The 20,191-nt window shown below is 42.0% G+C and overlaps 1 protein-coding gene across 1 annotated transcript; it reads right to left on the bottom strand.

Moving 5' to 3' along the window:
- Positions 1–841: 841 nt before the first annotated feature.
- On the bottom strand, positions 842–18,898 carry pomgnt2 (protein O-linked mannose N-acetylglucosaminyltransferase 2 (beta 1,4-)). Its single transcript, XM_022750950.1, has 2 exons — positions 18,834–18,898; positions 842–3,202 (listed from the first exon to the last, which is right to left on the bottom strand). Exon 2 carries the CDS (start codon positions 3,100–3,102, stop codon positions 1,294–1,296), a length of 1,809 nt encoding a protein of 602 aa, XP_022606671.1. The 5' UTR covers positions 3,103–3,202; positions 18,834–18,898; the 3' UTR covers positions 842–1,293.
- Positions 18,899–20,191: the final 1,293 nt, after the last annotated feature.

Here is a 20,191-nt window from a genome sequence, read left to right on the forward strand (position 1 = left end):
CATTACAGAGATGAATCCACATCTGAGAGTTCAGGAGCAGAAACCAGAGGCTCTGGTCTGCAGAGATGACTCGTCCTTCACCGTGTTCTCCACAGGTCTGTGAGGTCATGTGTGGTCTACACCAAGAGATTGCTCCAGGTCTGAATGCTGGACCCCTACAGCGAGGGGATCCAGTTTTGCTGCCATGGTTTGGGTCCACTTGCCCCCTTAGAGTGGTATTCAATTAAAGTTAAAGGGTGGTATATATATATATATATATAAACATAATATTCTAATAATAATAATTTCTCTTTCTCTCTCTGTCTTCTATCCCACTTTCTCCACTTATCTCTCTCTCTCTCTCTCTCTCTCTCTCTCTCTCTCTGTATCTTAATGACCGACTTGACGTCCACAGGGGTCACTGATGGTCTGATGAGGATGAAGATGATGTCAATCATATGCTGTGGCCTTCACAGTCTCCAGATCTCAGTCCAGTTGCACTATGGCAGATGTTGGACAGCGCTCTTACCACCATCATCTAAACACCACATGAGGGAATATGTTGATGAAGAACGGTTGGTCCTCCAGTATAGGTCAGAGACCTGGAGCAATGAAGCTGATGTGGAGACAACAACACCTGACTGAGACACTTTACGTCGTTTCCTTTAACTTGTCACCGTCTGTGTGAGAGATCATAACATGAAAGAGTAATATGGCATGAATGATGACTGGCTGAACTAACATGGGAGAAGTTGCTTTGGTATTGGCTCATTTATGCAAACAATGGTGTATGAAATTAAAGTGGGGAAACTAAGCCACACAGGTATCACACACACAGTAAACATCGGACAAGTCAAAAAACATAAGAAATCTTGCTAATCTAAAATCTCTCTAGCTCTCCACAGAAAAGCTACATTGCATACTGTAAAAGGTAAAGAACCAGTGTTCGGACTAAAACTAAAAAAACATGTTATATATTATTCTGCACATAAATAAATCTGCTGATCTGAATTCTGTTATTATCAGTAGAAACACAGTTAAGCACTTTATTTCCTTCATAGTTACATGAAATATACTTTCCATTCATTAACGGCTGTTGAGTTGAGTTCTGACCCTGTGGTTAAAATCTTCGTCCAGTTCGTCCAGAAGTCACTGTGCTCTCGGTGCTGGGCAGGAAAAAGTCCAACAGCCTCTTCTAGGTTTGTAAAAACAAGTCACAACATTGTCCTGACTGATTTCATGTGATTGTCTAGAACAAGCATGACTCAACCTTTGTGTGAAGCTGCGCAGCAACAAACTGGCAAGGTGTTTGTACTAGGTCCTACACATAAGAACATCCGCAAACGGGCCCAGGAGGTTCTTGTTGAAGATACACCTGACCCACACCAGGTAGGTGGTGAAGGGCTTAATGTTCTCTGAAAAGGTGTAGTTCTGCTGGGGGAGGATATAAGGCATGTAGGTGTTCTCTCCTTGCTCCTGGATCCACACCTCGTACTTCACCTCTCTTACCTTCAGGTACTTCAGATTCCACGGGATCTGCCAGGAGACTGTGAGTTTGGCCTCGTTAGTGTTTTGTACTGAGGTCTGACACTGAGGTTCTCTGACTCGGCCTGGGTGGACCGTGCTGGCCGGTTTTGACTTCTTCAAGCTGGGCTTGGTCTTCATGCCCTCTTTGAGGACTTCCAGGAAGGAGGGGATGTCCACTAAAGTGTCCTGGTAGATCCGGAAGAGCCACTCTGGGTTGCGGCAGCACAGGTGCCTGGGAACGTCCTTACTGGCCAGTATCCGCTGCTGCTCCTCCTTCTCCAGGTGAACAATGCCTCCTTGTTCCCAGGGTCTGTCTGGGTGGGTGATGGTGTTTTCCTCCTTAGTGTTCCTCCAGGAGATATAGTGAAGGTCCATGCCTGGAAGGGAGGCCAGGGTTTTGTACGGGGTGTACTGCTCTGGGTTCACAGCAAAGGGGAACAGTTCCATCACAGCAGCTCCTCTGGGGAGGAAGAGTGAGGTGATGAGCTGAGCTCCGTGCATGCTGACTAGCATGGCCGCGCCGCTGATCACCTGGACGATGCTGGGGAATGACTGTTCCTCCAGGGACACTGTGACCACTCTCATCTGGAACTCCTGGGCCAGCGCCATGATTAGCTCCGCCTCATTAAGTATCAGCCTTGTTGTTGAGCGACTGAACACAACAATGTAATCATCCTTCTTCTCTTTCTCCTTCTCGTCTTCGGCGCTCCCTCCGTCCTTCTCGGCCTCCTCCGCCCTGGTGGTGTTCATTTTCTCCATCAGAGCCCTGGCAAACTGCCGGATCTCGTTCCCTGAGACCAAAATGTTGGCTTTAGGCCCCTGCGGCTGGACGAACCCATACTGGTACCATGTGGTCATTTTGGACAAGCCAACATAAGATTTGGTAAAACACATTAGCTTGCCAAAGTTTCTTAGCTGTTCTTTGAGGAGTGGCTGCTTGCTGCTAAGGAGTCGGTAAAGGTCAAAGTGCGGGCCTTCACTCCACCCCTCCATGAACACCAGACGAGCCTCATCATCCAAGTCTGAATACTGTTTCATGGTATAGAAGACTGGGAGTAGGTCATCGTGGAATACGTGCATTAAGTTATCAGGATTAAATCTGTTCAGGATCAGTGTCACGTCTGGTACGAATACAGGCTTGGGCATGAACTTTAAAGCCGCAGCTGGCAGCTCTAGAAAGTTGAAGTATTGGGTGTTGTGATCCTCTACTGACGACAAGTCCAGCAGGGCAGGTTGGAAGCGCCTAGACCCCAGGTTAGGCAACATGACAGAGGAATTGGAGTGGAAGAACACAAACTCCTCTGCCTCGGAGCTGTAGCAGAGGTAGTCGAAGCGGCAGATGCGGTCGGTGTGCATCTTCCCAGTGCAGACCATGCGGGTGCCGTGGTCCTGAAGAGCCTGCAGGGCAACATGGTAATCGATGCGGGCCTGCGAGAGCTCCTGGGACTGCCGTGTCATGTGCAGCTCCTCCTCCAGCAGGGCAGCGTGCTCGCTCAGCTTGGAGTACTTCCAAAGCAGAGCTGCGACCACGGAGACCAGCAGCCCGTTAAGGAGCGCACCCACGCTCATCCTGCAGCCTGCGACTGAAGCTCGCATCACTGCTGCTGCTGCTGCTGCTGCTGAGGACCCGCCCCCTGACTCCAACTGGCCTCTGAGCTCTGAGGGAAGCTACGAGACATCTGCCGCCAGGCAACGACTTAGAGAGGAGAGGAGAGGACAAAGGAAGGTGGGAGGAAAGGACAGGGGAGGTAAGGAGGGGAGAGAAGGAAGGACATCAGTTAAAGAACAAACTCATCATAAAGCTAACCCTAAAAACACCAGTGCAGGAGATATAAGAAAGCACTAATATAACAACAATAGCCAGGCCTACAGTAAAATGCTGCAGTGCTCTTTATGTAAGCAACACAATCCAGTGATTCATCAAAGCAGGCTTCAGCTCTCACCTGTGGGAATAGCAGTTGTTTACCTTGGCAAACAAATGAGACATTTTCCTAACCTTACAGCCCCTGTCACCCTCCCTGGATATATCAAGACAAATTACACTTTGAGGAGGCACAGAGACAAGAACAAGGGTATCGCTCTCGACGATGCTCATCTGCATAATGAGAGAACAAGTGAGTCATTGAAACCAACGGCTACCGGCCAGCAGCTGGCTGCACACATGAGGCAACTAGCATGTTAAATACCATCCAGGGGCTAGCTTAACCGACTTAAAACAAAGGTTTCCACATGAATTCAACACCCGTCATCTTATTCCTCCCTTTTGCAAATTTGTGCTCATATCAATATGCACCTGCACACAGCTGAGAGGAGGGAGAGGGACGATCTCAGGTCGGTGCTTTGATGTGTCACTGGAGCAACTCTTTCCTTCTGAAACTGGCCTCGAGGCAGAAACTAAACTCTACACACACACACACACACACACACACACACGGACCAGATATGAGGATAAACTCTTTTTTTTTTTTCTTTCCTCTCTCAGTTCAGTAATATTTCATATTTTTATATTTCTATTACTTCTCTAACTTTGTCATGACATTTACTTTATAGACCGTGTCATTATATTCCCAGTTACTCTCTTACATGATTTACACTTTCCTGCTCCCTCGTACTCGAACTCTCTCCTTCTTTTCCCGCTCCTCCTACGTTTCCTTCGTGCCGCCTCTGTTCTGCCGGAGCTGAGCTGAGTCCCTGGGCTATTTCTGACATCGCCGCCGGTACAATATGTCACAGGCAGCAGGGTCACTCTTTGTGAAGGGAAAACGCACAGGCACAATATGGACAGTTAAAAATGCAGCAACGTGCAGCTGCTACAGAAGGACGATGGACGTAACAAGTTTTCCTGCTGAACAACAGATGTGTTAGAAAGATGTCGCTATCTGTCGTCTGCTTTGTGATTAAAACACACTGTAACTAATGTATGTTTACACTTTATGTGCTTCACATTCACCTTATGGATAACTACTGTTTTTGTCCATTTTCCTGGATGAAGATGATGATGATGATGTCTAAGGTGGTGACAGAAGAAATACAACAGTAGGGAAGTCTGTTTTTAGATGGAAAGCTTAAAAAAAACTGTTCAAACTGTTTGTATATATATATATATGTATATATATATATACACACACACACACACACACACACACACACACACACACACACTACTAGCTATGTCTAACTAAATATTAAGTATCTAATTAAGAATTATTTTTGTGACAGTGATGGGTTTCAAGGAGCTTCAGAGAAATAATGGATGACAAAGCCTGAGAGAGGAAGTGGAAGAGCAAGGAGAATGCAGCTTCGTGACAAAGCTGAGACTGTGTCTCACTGTCGAGTCAGTTTTTATAGCTCAGCAGCCACTGTGTGATTTCACAGGTCAGTCACTGTGGAGCTCACACTGAAGATAGGAATGAAGCTCCTGGTCGGTTTTGTCCATTGACAGTTCCAATAAATTAAAAAGTGTGTGAGACTGATTTAATGTACGCCATCTGCAATGCATGCCAAAAATGATCGGTATCAGCAGTGGACTGGCCGATCTCACAGATACAGTGAGAGAGAGAGAGTTGGTAAAAAAAAAAGACTTAATTTTCAGTTGTCAGAATAGCTGCAGATTAATTGGACATCATTGGACCTGGTCACGCTGTCAAGATTTGAAAACAACTTTCAGCTTTTACTCTCCTTTCAAATTAGTCTGGTTAAAAATTCAGAAAATAAATAAATGTATGAAATAAAAAAGACAAAAAAACAAACAAACAAAAAAAACAGAAATAAAACTCCTCTTTTTCCTCTGTCTGCTATATTTTGTTCTCATTAGCATGATGGGTACAGAGAGACCAGGCACAGAGCTGCATCATCTACACACTAATGTTCAGTGCCCTTCCCATGACCATGGACATTATTTATTTATTTTAAGCCTGAACTGTTCACCACTCTCCACTGAATGATGACCAGAGGCGGAGGTCCACAGTCGAGCCTGTGGCCCTGATGGCTCCTCAACTGGTGACCTCACTATAACCCACAACACTGTTGTGTGAGAGTGTCGTTGTTGGATAAGCCATAAGATCAAAGAGAAGAGAGTGAATCTGGATAAGCAGCAGGGAGAAAACACATCGTTTATATGCAAATAAATGGTCTAAAGCAATCCTTCAGAAATCACTTACTGCATAACAAGACGAGAAAGAAGCTTAATGACAAAATGTCACGGAAAAGCAGAACGAATGAGAATCAGAGCACCCCAGACAGCGTGCGCTGTAGCACCGCCTCGATGCTGATGCGGCAGCCAAAATAAAGTGAAATGAAGTGTGAGGAGGAGGCTGCTGGGCTAACATTAGCTTCCCGCATGCTCCCTCAGTCTGCAAGGACAAGGGCAGCACGAGGCTCACAGTGCCAGCAGTGCTGCTTAATCCCTCTCACTGCACACTGGCTCCCACAGGGACACATGTGAATGCCCTCTGCAGCGAGCCTGAGCCAAGACACCGAAAGCTTCGAAATGTCAAAGACACTGCAAGACGCCACAGCAGCACAAAACGTCCTCATTTCCATCACCACGGTCCAGGCTGCACACAGAGACCGGGACCCTGTGAGAGGTTCTCTGGTTCTAGATGAGGTATTCAGAACATGATGGTTAAAATCAGGATAAAGGAGGAACACGTTAACCTAATGTCTGTAAGTGTGTGTGTGTGGTAATTTAAACCGGACAAGAAGAGGATTTTTTTTCTTCTATTTGTCAGCAGACTGAAGGAGCGAGAAAAGAGTCAAGATACTGACTGAGAATAAAAATGTTCGGATGAAGAAAAGGTCACATCTGGAATTGATTACAACCGGCATTGGCTGAAAGGTGTCACAACTCCACTAACAGGACAAGTGTCATTATGAAATAAAACGTGTTATTGGGAAAAATTATATTATAAATTAAAAACTACCTTTTGAACAGCAAAAAGCTTGTCCTAATATTCAGGAAGAAAAAGCAGGCCCTGTCCTCACAGTCATGTCTGAATGAGCTTACACACCTTTTATCAGGTATCTGGGGAGGAGCAGTTGATACTATGTAAAGGATCAGGGTCAGGCCTGGTGAGGTCTCCCTTTCCTTGCCTCTGACCCTTTTTGACATGTCAGACAGATTAAGTGGTTTTTTTTCTTGTCCGCTTCAGTTTTGTTCTCTTTTATCCGTCACTGTATTGTTGAATACACTGGAAAAACCTGGAGACCATTAATCAGCTGTTATAATCTTTGCACCTTCTGTCAAATGATTCTCCAATAAAACTTAATTGACAAAAAAAAAAAGACTTTTGAAAAGAGCTCTTTTGAAATATAAACAGCATTCAACAGACACATTAAATGCACATGCATAAGAAAAAGCACACTGAAACAAGACCTGCTTCATAAATAAATCAATCTGTTTGAATTGAAACTGATTGACTGATAATCCTGTAGTTGTTCGTATAGCGAACATGTTGGCATACAGCTACATCCAGGAAACAGAATAACTTCCAGTTCCAGTATTCACTCTCTTTAAAGCTCCATATTTTCCTCTTCTCCTGTGTTTCATTTGAAGTGTTGATCCATAAGAAGATATATTTGTGGTTTTAAGAACCAAAAACCATCTCAGTGTAGTGTAGGCTTCTCTATGTCAGCCAATCAGAAGAGAAGCTCAGAGCCTCCTCTCTTCTGATTGACTGACTGTTTTCTAAGTGATCTAATAAAAGTACAGCAGATTTCATAATTCCTGCCTTGTTGGATGGTAAGTGCAAGTGGGTGGGGTTGGAGCATGGCTGAGAGCGGTGACTGCTTTGTTGTGACATCACAAAGTTCCAGAAGTCCTGACGGCTGGTTTTAAGGCTCAGTTTCTGAATACAGGCTGTGTGCATTTCTCTGTGGACTGAGGCTTTGATACTTTCACAGTATTAATATAGAACCTGGACCTGCTTTATAATCAAACAACACATGGACATCTACCTTTAGACTGTATGGAGCTTTAAGCTCTGGTCCTGAGATAAAAACGGTTGGCTCTATAGCTGCTATCTGCTGTTCTACTTTCCTCACTGTGTCCTTGCTGTATTTGTCTGTATTTGGTCCTGGGCAGGTCATGATCAGTTGGTTTATTGGAGCAACAGCTGTGTGTGAGTAACAACAGAGCTCTCAGCCCCTTGTTAGCGTTACATCAACATTTGACTTTGTACTGACTGTCACTTCATGACAGCCAAATAATTACATGAGATTTAAAATGAAATAAGCTGGAGGTCGGATGTCTGATTTCATTAGGATAAAGTTTATACACTAGTTTTGACAGTAATTTTCTCAACATGTATATCAAGCAAAAAATCAAAAGCAGAGTTGAGCAGACATCACCAGGCACCACTCTGCCTCACACACTGGCTGAGGTGTGAACAACTACCTAGTTAAAAAAAAACTTCTGCAGTTTGATTCTCCGCTCAATAAATCTTGAGGCAGTCCGCCTACATGTACAATATTTCTCCTTGAGCTGTCTGAAAGTATGAAATAACACACATACTATACATGCAGCAATGTAGAAAATATCTTTTCTGAGGGACATGTTTCCGGATATAAGGTACTGTGTATGTTCAGTTTCTTCTAGGGCAGTGGTCTCTCACATCAAGGACCAATTAACTGACACAAATTATACCATGATGGACCCCCATTTGATAAGATTTTGTCCCAGGGTCCTCCATATGATAATATTTTTGCTTTTAGATCTTTTATTACAGAAAGTGTTTTAAACCCACGACCAAAACAGTCATACATTCTGTCATTGTGTTACATATGGATGGAATTATAGTGAGAATAAATTATTCCCCTTTTTGCAGGGGACCCCCAGGAACCCCCTCAAGGATCCTTGGGGGTCCCCGGATACCCACTTTGAAAACTAGCATTCTAGCACCTTAGCCCCCAAATATAATGTCTATGGTCACAACTTCCTGACAAGCATAACAGCAGCCATGTTGCTGAGGTAGACAGCAGCAGTAAGATAAGGCATTTTACTGTGCATGGATAAATATCTAGAGAGGAAAATAGTTTCCGTGTTCCTCTTTTGTANGTTTCTTCTAGGGCAGTGGTCTCTCACATCAAGGACCAATTAACTGACACAAATTATACCATGATGGACCCCCATTTGATAAGATTTTGTCCCAGGGTCCTCCATATGATAATATTTTTGCTTTTAGATCTTTTATTACAGAAAGTGTTTTAAACCCACGACCAAAACAGTCATACATTCTGTCATTGTGTTACATATGGATGGAATTATAGTGAGAATAAATTATTCCCCTTTTTGCAGGGGACCCCCAGGAACCCCCTCAAGGATCCTTGGGGGTCCCCGGATACCCACTTTGAAAACTAGCATTCTAGCACCTTAGCCCCCAAATATAATGTCTATGGTCACAACTTCCTGACAAGCATAACAGCAGCCATGTTGCTGAGGTAGACAGCAGCAGTAAGATAAGGCATTTTACTGTGCATGGATAAATATCTAGAGGGGAAAATAATTTCTGTGTTCCTCTTTTGTTAACCCTTTGTCTGCAAGATTACAAATAAAAACAAAAGCAAGTCATACATGGCACTAAGTCAAATTGTTAGAGAAAGTTGTACTGTAAATGTAAAATAGATTCTATAGTATGGCATTCCACTCTCCATAACTGTGATAGTTTCTAACAACTGTATTGATTCATGTCTCCATGTAGATCGATTGGCTAGGGAGAGTCCTCTCGTTGTGGGTAAGTGCTGCTGGTAAAAATTTTGCCAGTTCCAGAGATGTGTCGGAGGTAGTAGGTTTCTTAGCTCAGCATTGTGTCAATTTTTGTCTATTAATATCAGTTTGTCCTCTGTATGAATAGATAAACAGTGACTTATTGAAATGTAATTGAGAAGTGGGCATACTGCATTCTTCAAGAACTGAATGTACTCACTATGCTAGCTAGGTAGCCGCTGTAATAAAAACACAGAATCACCAAGTGAAGCATCTCACACGGAAGCTCCAACACTTACAGTAGAACCAACCCGGGGATGAGACATGACAGATCATTTTTACCAGTTTGTACAGCAGCTAACTGCTCATTCTCTGTCCCCTACTTCTGCCTGAGTGTGTGTGTGTTCTGTAACTGCATGTGATGACATTGCTACTTTTTTTTTTTAGTAGGTTTAGCTGTGTTTGAAAACCCCAGCTTATACGTCGTAATTCTGGTGCAGTAAGAGTTTAAAATCAGCTACACGTTTTTAACTGAGCAGCTAACTGCTAGCTTGTGAGTGTTGACACGTCCACAAGTGAGGCCACGTCCACACTACTACGTTTGAAAACGATCTCTGTCCGAGACGACTGTTTTAGCTCTGTATGGGAAATTATCTCCATCCATACTATCACACCTGAAGACACATACAATACATGACCAATCACCTACACTGGGCATGTGCGTGCTGGTGTAAACAGGAAGCAGATCGTCTATTCTGCAGTTGGTTAGTTGCACAAATCGCTACGAACAGACAGTTGTAGCATTAAAATACAGAATTTAACTGAACAGCTGCTAGCAAAGACAACAAGATCAGTAACACTTGTAATTCATTATCAAGGATTTGTATCATTAAGATTTTAATGGTAATAATACTTTTACCGATATCACTTATGAATCCGATACTTTAAGGGAGCGACCGTGGGTGTCTACGTCATCATTTCCAAAGGTCTCAGTTTTTCCACACTACAACGTAACCCCAGAGTCTTCAAACTAAAACGGGGCCAAACGCCAAAAGCTTGGTGACAAAGTCAATACTCACAAGGTTAGTGGTCAAACTACTGTAACTAGCAAGTCAACCGCCAACAAACTGGGAACATGTTTGCATTAGTCACAACAGCTCTTCAAGATAGAAGACACAGTCTGTCAGCAAACTACTTAGCTCGGTGGCTAAAAGGATGGGAAGTTCCAATTATTTAAGAGATGGTGTACTTGTAACATTGACTCCTGTCTGCAAACCACTTTTGTGGATACTCCAGCAGACAGTGGTTAAATAAAAGTGAATGGTGCAACATTATCTTAAAAGCGAAGCAAAGAGGGGATGAGTCTTTATTAACCGCTGGGGGGAATGTCAGCATCACAGCAGCAAGACACTGCTGCAAGAGGCTGCCGACTGGATGGCACCATTTTTTCTGTCATATGCTAACCATTCTGTCTCTAGAACACAAATTCTCTATTAACCCACTAAGATTTAAGTCTCCCTCTAAAACATCAGCACTGTTTGAAAACTTGACATTCACTGAAACATTTATTACTCAGCCTCTGAAGCAGATAGAGACATGAAATAAAGCCATTTCTGAGCTTAAACCTTTGACTTTTATTGTAAATCATTGGTTTTGCCTTGGAAACTGTATATGGCTGGAAAAACAAGCGCATATATTAACATTCTCAGTTCTGTTCAATTTTTTTATAGATTTAAAAAAAAAAAATGTTGATGAACATTAGGACAAAGGCAATGATTTACAATAAAAGCCAATGGTTTATGGTCTCAGATGTTTTTTTTCATGTTTCCATCTGCTTCAGAGGCTGAAAAATAAAGTTTTTAGTGAAAGCATTTCATCAGGTGAATCTTTACCTCTGGCTAGCTGTGATACTGTTTAGCTGATCTTCCTCCTCCTCCTCCTCCTCCTCCTCCAATGTCTCTCACCCTGAGCCTTGACTAGCTGGTTAGCAGGTTGAAGTCAGTGTCTGAAGTATGAATCTTCTAAGACGTTGTCATTGTTCTTTTTCATCCAGGTAACTGCTGTACTCTGCTGCAATTTTAAAAAACTTTTTTGCAGCTAAAACACAAAACAAAATACATTTCCCATAATGGATCTCGCCTTTCTGACACGAATTTCTGCCAACTGCATTGGATTTCATCAGTCACACATCTTAAAAACAATATATACTATGCATGTACTTCTCATCCAGTGTTAATGAGTTAATCCTAACCCATGATGCCAATTCAAAGTACAGAACACCAACATCACTGAGCAGTGGATGCAGTTCGGATCATGATTCAGCTCTGCATGTACACTATATCAAAGTAAATTGTGTAAAAGTCCACTGATGTGTAACTGCGATGTCTCGTTGACCATTTTATTCCTCATCATCCTACATAAAGTCAGTTTAAGAAGACCACCACTCCTGTCAGTCAACACTCTCAGTGCTGCCTTCCAGGCTGACACTCAAGCTCTGGCATCCCCAGTGTCACTGGTTAGCATATCTGTTTGCTCCGGAGATGATAAGCACCCCGATGATGTGATGGAAGGCGGTGCAGGGCAGCCTGGAGAGTCTAATGCATTTTAATGAGAATCCTGGAAAGTCAAAGCTAAGGGGCTGTGGGGGGAGTGGTGGCAGTAGCCCTGCTCTGAAGCCCCCCCCTCTCCCCCCCCCCCGTGTTCAACCATCCCCCAATGTTGGAGGTAACCTTCTTTCTTTCTCTACATTTCTTCCTCTATTTCTCTCCATTTTAAATCACCTCAGAGCCCTGACAGCATCTTCAGAAGAGGAACAGAAGAACATCGACTGAATCACTTTAGTCCCGTTTTCCTTTTCTTCCTCCCTCTACCTGCTTCTCTCTCCTTTAGGCCACTTGATTGCTGATCTCTTCTGGCCGCAATGATGCGTCCTTACTCGTTGTCATCTTTATCCCCAGACCAAATGTGGCCTGTCAGGTTGGATCACGCTGCTTGGAGCTCAGTGTGGCTCTGTGGAGAATTAATGGCCCAGCAGCCATTATCTGGCTGTACAAAGACAAGTCTCATAACCTCTTTCTCTCTTTGCAACTGCTTCGCAAACATGTTTCGACAGACAGGCGCCGACACACACACATTGTCATAGATCACTTTTGGGGACATTACATATACTTATATTCATTCCCTGGATACTTGCCCTAACCATAACCATAACCACTACCTGCCTAATCCTAACCCTTGCCCTAAACCTGACCCTACCTACTTACTGACCCAAAAATCAGCTTTTACCCAAATGTGGACACAGCCTTTGTCCCCAGCTGGACAAGCCGTCCCCAGTTAACTGGTCCTTTTAAATTTGTCCCCACAAATAGCTTATGACAGATACACAGACACACACTGTTCTGTTACATAAATGCAGTGCAATGTCGTTCAGTATAGTGGTGAAAAATAGGCTGCCTGCTTCATAATGACTGGCAGTGAGTGTCAGAAAATGCCCCCGGTCTCTTGTTAGACACATGACATGTCTGACGACTATTCCAAACAGAGACTGATTTCTTGCCTGATTGATAGTCTGCTTCTTAATAACATTTTCGTCCTTCTCTATATCATTTGCTAAGAACAATTCATTACGCCCTCTGAAATACAGCAGATATAGGAACAAGACTGTACACAACATCGTGCTGTTTCTTCTCCCGAGGGGCGCTAGAGAAACTGAGGCTGATTTGGACAATCTGCAGAATGTGTGTGTTTGCATGAAAATGACAGACAGACAAAGAGGAACAAAGTGAGAAGGACATCCACTAAAAACACCACAGCACAGCACTTCAACACTGCCTCAGGACAACAGGCAATATTCCAGAAAGGGACAGAAATAGAATACTAGGGCTGGATGTACACTTGAAGATACAAGTGTTCAGATCTCTAAAGATGCTGACACCATCCATTTCGGAAACTTGGGTAACCTGAGAATCCAGAGCAATTTTCATCCTGTTCAAATCCCGTGGGAGAGGGGGAAGGGGCAGAAACCATTGTGTCCTCTGCCGCATAACTACCTTATGGGTGGATATGCAGTATTCCAAACAGACAGTAAACACATGTGCAATTCAATTTTTATGACATTAAGTGTCATGTTCGCTCGTTTACCTGCACACATGGTCCCACGTTCACGTGGACCCACATGGACATGGGTGACAACACCTTTACCTCACTTCGACCCTCAAGGTTGCACATTGTTCCCACTCAATCACTACTTGTACTCATTAGCTCCGTCAATAATTAGAAATTGATTGTGTTGAGTCAATGAGTAGAGATGTTCTGAAACCTGGGTGGCTCAATAACTTTCCTCAATGACCCTCAAGGTGTTAATGACCCCACAGGAAGTTAAATGCCTGGAACTTCCCACTAGCCAGCAAGAGCTGAAGAAGCATTTCAGAGGAGAGGTGAAATATCTTCAAGAACCTCAAGCAAGTCCAGTTCCCTTCATAAAGCTCTAAGAGGTGTTGTCATTGTTGAATGGCATGGCTCAGGTTAAACATTGTAAAACATGAATAAAGACAAATTGATTTTCAGGAAACTGCCATTTTATCTGGAACTGAAACTTCAAAGTTGCTACTTTTTTGGATTGGTGAATAGACTTGCGTACTTGCCAATACCCGAGTGAGGTATTTAGGCTGTATCTGAAGCATTTCCGATATCATTCCTTATCAGAACTACTCTATCAACGGGTTTCTCCACAAGCACCAGAGCAGCTGTCATTACACATGACTTCAGCTTTTTATAGCACCGTACCACTAATTTATTATTTTTTTATTTAAGTACCTCAAAACCATGATGAACGGTGACTTCTCAGTCTTCATTATTTCACATCAGAAAGATGATCAATGAGTAATTTATGCCGCTCATACTGAAACAAACTTTACAAAGTCTGTCTCTATTCAGAAAAAAAATGTATTCATTGACAACAAAAAGATTGTGTGCAACCCCAGGCCACATCTAGAAAACTGTGTATACACCTGATCTGAATCTGAGGTGTGTACATTCTCACTGTACACTATCCCATACCTACATATCCCAACATTTATACACAGGGCCCCAGAGGTCATTTACAATGCAACCGCCAAGCTACTTGCTAGCTACCTAACATGGGGCAATCACCTAAATTGTTTATGTACAGGAAGACTTGATACTCTGTTGGTCTTTTTTGACAAAATGTCATGACATCACACTGAACCTGAAGATAAGACGGATGCATTAAGCATGTTTTGATCTTTGAAGGCAACTGGATTTGCTTGACCTCAAGCAAGTCCAGTTGCCTTCGTAAAGCTTTAAGAGATACCATGACCTGGACCTGGAGAATCTTCACAGCCATATTTTGGTTTTAAAGATACTGAAGAAATTGGGTATTGGATACAAGGCTATTTGATAGAAAAAACAATCCCAATCAGTGATTACTAATGTTGTTCTCAAGGTACTGCAAACCCAAGACAGAATCTCAGGCAAGAATAAAGGACAAGAAATCGACAGAAAGGCTGGTTAAACTAATCTTCACGACTACGACCTGTATATCAAAAACTCATCTGAATTTCTTATTCATCTTATTCTAGATGTATTGTGCTTCGATCTATATGTTTTTCCCTAAAACTCAGCTCAATATTAATTACACCTTTGGAAGATTTGGGATCTCCACTGAAATTAAAAATAATGTTTGGCTGCACAGCAGGACTTTGTATTAACTGACACTCCAGAGCATCAGTGAGGTCTGACTTGGTTGATATGGATAAATCAATGGAAATGGATATATCACATAATAAATATTAGCACTCTCAGATATGTATCTGAATAAATCGTTTCTTATTTGGATGAATTTCGGGCTGTTGTATTCCCCTTGTCCCTGACACCTCACACAGGCCAAATAAAACAGAGTCTGCTAGAAACATGAATCTTTAGACAGCTCAAGTGCCAACAAGCTTGTAATCCCTTTCACTGGACCATTACTGTCAAAAAAGACTCCAAATCATAGCCTACATAATTCATAACAGCTTTCTGATGATCAGAGGTTCTGTCGACTTAGAAAGATTTTGAATTTCTTTGAAAAACACAAGATTTCTTGCCTGAGCCTAAACTACATTTAAGGGTAGAGACCAGTCTCTGAACACTTCAGAACATGCATCATCCTGACTCACTAGGGATACGGCAGTGCGCTGCTCTTTACCTGAGGTGGGCAAGTTAAGAAGGTGTATTTCTGCAAAATAAAACAGTTAGTTTTCATCTTTCAAGTCTTTTCTCAAGTAAAACAGAAACAACTGCTTGAAAATACTTCACATTTTCTTTTATTTCCCAACATGGGCCACAAAGGGCAATCATGAGTCCAGTCCACACACAAAAATAAACTTTGACAAGTGACACAAAGGTGAGATTTATGCCTCATCAAAGGTGATTTTGAGCAGACCTTCTCAGTTTTAAAAGAGGAAAGACTATTTCGCAAATATACATCTCGTTAACTTTCCCCACATACAATACGGAGCTGTGCAAAGTTGTTTCCTGAAACTTTTCTGTGGGAACCATCGAGGAGCATCACCCACTCAGTGGATAAGATACTAGACAACTAACAGTACAAAGCAATTACTTATGAGCCACTGTTACATTTACTAACCAAGATGCAGAGAAAAACACAAGAAAACATGGATGAACAGCTGGATGAAAATTTTAACTCTGAAAAAATAAAATAAAGAGTCATTTGTTGCAGCATAGACGTTCACACAGACGCAGCCTAGAATGACATCAGCCTGTTATTGGATGCACCTTTTTTAGTTGCATATTGAGGTCACTGTGCCAGAAATCCTGCCTTGCCTTTGTCTGACACTCACGACTGAAGACTTGATGCGCATGCACAGCTTCTCCACGAGCCTCTTGAGCTATGATCACCTAAAAGGCATAAAATGACCTAAAACAGTATGTTTTTAGATTTACCATGATGCATAATGTGTTTTCTGACAAAGCACTGAACCACATGCTGTGTGACTGCATCCGCTGTGACACTTTGAAAAGCCATGCAAGTCAATTCTGCTCAGCAGCTCGAGGATGTGGAAATACATGAATATCAGTTATTTTAGAGATGAGACTGAAAGCATATTTTCCCTTGAAAATGCAAAAGTATTCACAGAGGGTGACCAAAGCTCATTTCTTCCTGCACTTGTCAGTTTCAGCTTTGTAAAAAGTTGCACAGAATTGCTGTGAATTATTCCCAAAGACAAGACGCAGAAAGGCAGATCAAAGTGACAGTCTAATGGGGAGAGCTCCAGGGTCTGTAACACAAGACCCCATTGAACGTCTGCACTCATTTCTACATGAAAAAGGGAAGGAAGGAAAAAGGGGAAATTGACAAATAAAATATAATCACATGTACTGATGTAATCCAGGTCTAATTAGATCAATTCCAGTTAATCTACACACTGTTGTGACAGCTAGTGCAGCCAATCCAAGCCTACATACGGATGCTAGCCTTGTAAGACTACGCAACAGCCTGTAAGACATGTATTTTAGGATCAAGACCCTCATTTGGACAGCAGGAGGATTAAAACAGACTGCATCAATATTAAATGAAACTTCCCATTTCAGGAGACCTCGGGGTGTTTGCCACAACTATTTGTCTAGTCTGAGTCAGGAAACACGCTTTAGAATATAACAAACTCCAGGGACATAAAAAAACATCTCATCTGGGAACAGAGGGACTATTAATACCACACAAGGCAGCGTTATGGTATTTTTATTTACACAGCGCTGGTGTTATTATTGTGGAATAGACAAGAAGATGCATGTCAACACAGGTAAACATCAAACTGTTCAGTGTAGCACACTAACAAAATGAATAAAATAAAGTAAAAAATCATTCTTGGATTTATTTCCTGAACCTTGCCACTATTGCTAAATACACACTAAAGAGCTGGGTACAAACACAGGGATGCAGTGTGACAGGTGTGTTCACTAAAACTCAATTTACTCTCCATTTTATCTTTAGATCGTAGATATGTGCTATTGCTACGTAGCCATTGTTAGCATTAGCAGCTTTTTACTTAAGCTGTCTTGCCAAGAGCTTCAGCTACTGTTTTGTTTACAATACAAGAGGTTATAATACGTCCTCTGAGCAGCTACTTCTTCAGGGCAGACTGGAAGCTACAGTGACTCGGCATCAGAAAAGGATGAGACGGGCCAGCCAGACCAAGCTAGCTGGTTAGCATGCTAAACAGCAAAATGAGAGAGTTGCTTTCCACCTCTGGAGACAGCTCTTAGTGAGTAAACGAATGAAGTTTGATGCTGAACGTTTCTTCTTCACTGTTAAGTAAACAGCTGTTAATGCTAACGTTAGCTATGTAGCAATAGCAAAACTTACAAATAGCTTCCTTAAAAAGGTAGAATATGTAACTTTTCCATATTAAAGTTTCTAAAAACAACTAGAACTCTGTTGTGTATTTTGTTGAGCTGTGTACTTACATTACCCCAAATGTTTCCAGCAATTTTCAAACCAAGAGAAATCTGTAATTTCAATCAAGGTTACCTGTCAATGGCATCATGGCGATACACCTTTTGAATCTGGGTTGTTTTTCGCAATATATTTCATCTGGATGAAGGATTTTATTAATTGGATGTCTGGATCTTAAATCATCAGAAAAGCAAGCTGAGAAAACGTTAACAACAGTCTCAGCTCTCACATTCTTCCTCACATCCAGTGCCTGCAGAACCGTGTTGGAGAAACACTGATTTTTAAAGTGAAACAGCTTTTCTCAGTGTTTCTACCAGCTTTAATCTCCTGGTCTGTTTGTTTTGGAGAGGAGGACATATCTGTGGATACATAGGCTGCCGATAAAAACCTTCTGAACAACTGACACTGAAGGAATCCTAACCAGGAGAACCTGACTGCAACTGCCATAATCCCACGCTACTTCACGACACCACCAAACTCCCTCTTTTGTTATTATTTTGACCGAGAGACCCCAAGCAGCAGAAAATTACATTCTGTGCTTTTAAGCAAAGATCCACAGACAGTAGTTAGTGTTATGAAATTGATGAAAAGAAATTTCAAATCGACCACACTGTGAGATAAATGGTGAATTATTTCTCAGTTTGTTTTAGATGATCACTGACTGGAGGTCAGCTTTTACCCACCCTATTACTGACCACCTCACCACCATCTACACCTATAAACACACTGCAATTCTACTGTAGTTGTTTGAAAATGTGTTTAACTGTAATAAAATGTTTTATATTCATTTGAATTACAAATTTGGTCAGCTGACTAAAATAATTCATTCATTTAACACCCCTGAAACTCACTTTAGATATGTTATAGAATGGCTTTGATGATATTGTAGCAGGAATACAATATTAACCCACTGATAGCTACATGTGTAAATGTGTTTTCCAGGCTGTGAATGCTATATTTACACACGTGTATAAAAATATCTTCAACTGTGAATCGGATGGAGGATTCTCTCTGAAGTGGACACGCTCCTGTCTGTGATAAACCAACATCTGCAAAGGCAGAGCACGGTCAGGCTGAGAGGATCTCATCCACACAGGAACGATACCCCACACAAACAAATACAAACACGACCTGTACGTTCATTCTTACCTCGGGTTTCAGTGAAAGTGATGCTTTTGTCTTTGCAGACAGTTGAGACGTTAGCTCATTTCGGCAGCATCAGTGCCTCAGTGTGTTGCAGAGACGATCCTGAACAGGAACACGGGACATGAGGTGGAAATGGACGGAGGGACACCGGCGGACGCGAAAACTGTCGGTAAAAGCACCGGCGGGCTCAGTCATGAGATTCTCCCACAAATAGCCGGGGCTCTTCGGTGTTGTTTACAGGCTCAGCTGGTTCTCAACAGACAGAGAAAGAGACGGAGAGCGGAGCTGCCTAGATACCGACTCCACTCTGCTGTGTCCAGTCTCCACCTACCGCTGAGGGAAAATCCCGCGCTCAAATCTCGCGGTGATACTCGACCTCTCTAATTGTCGCACGTGATAATCCTTGAATTTTGTGCCCATTTTTATGACAGCCGTGGAAGAAGTATTCAGATCGTTTACATAAGAAACAGACACCACGGTCTAAAACCACTCGATTACAATCTACTTAATTAAAAGTATTAACAGCAAAATGTACCTATAGACTGGTGTTTTATAACAATCCAGCAATGTATAACATACTGTGTTATATGTCATACTGTTTACATAATATCTTTTTTAACTACTATTACAGAATGCACTCACGAGCGTACAATTAAATATGATTTTATTGTGTACTTGATTGTATAGGCTATTTGAACACATATTTAGATACATTTAAATATACACTTATTGTTATTTATACATATCTGGATGTGTATTTACAGTAAATCACTGAAATTTTGTTGTCAATATGTCTTTTTGTTATATATAGAGACATATATATGTCTCTCTCTCTCTCTCTCTCTCTCTATATATATATATATATATGTATATATATATATATATATATACATATAAAGATATATATATGTATGTATCTCTTGGGACATGGAAGAGTAAATGCTTGGACATCCAGAAGAACCATGAGAAATAATGAGTGTTAGTGTTGGCCTTCCTCATAGCATAGGAACAGCACAGGTGTTACTAATAACATTAATGATGGCCCCAGGCTATTCAGGTGTGTCAGTAAGCCAAAGCAGTGATAGTCAGCCAGCATGAACAACACCAGGACCCTAAAACTGAAGCAGTTAAATTCAAAGCCACCATTCATTTTACTGTGGAAAAAGTGCAGCCCAGTGCAGTTAACATTTCACCGAAGCTCTGCTGCCTAACAGATGAAGCAGAAACCCTGAAGAAGACCTCCATTAATGCCCTTGGTATGAGGAATATAAAGGTCATGGTGAGTCTGGGTGAATGTGATCTTGAAATGTAAGGGTCCAATTGCTTTTTAATAATAAAGGATGAAGGTCTCTGTGTGAAAT

Source organism: Seriola dumerili, unplaced genomic scaffold (assembly GCF_002260705.1).
Source record: "Seriola dumerili isolate Sdu_G_001 unplaced genomic scaffold, Sdu_1.0 BDQW01000016.1, whole genome shotgun sequence".
Classification (NCBI taxonomy): Eukaryota; Metazoa; Chordata; class Actinopteri; order Carangiformes; family Carangidae; genus Seriola; species Seriola dumerili.

What these genes read in the sequence shown, in the direction of transcription:
- pomgnt2 (XM_022750950.1), bottom strand. Translation starts at nt 3,102, where the DNA reads ATGCGAGCTTCAGTCGCAGGCTGCAGGATGAGCGTGGGTGCGCTCCTT.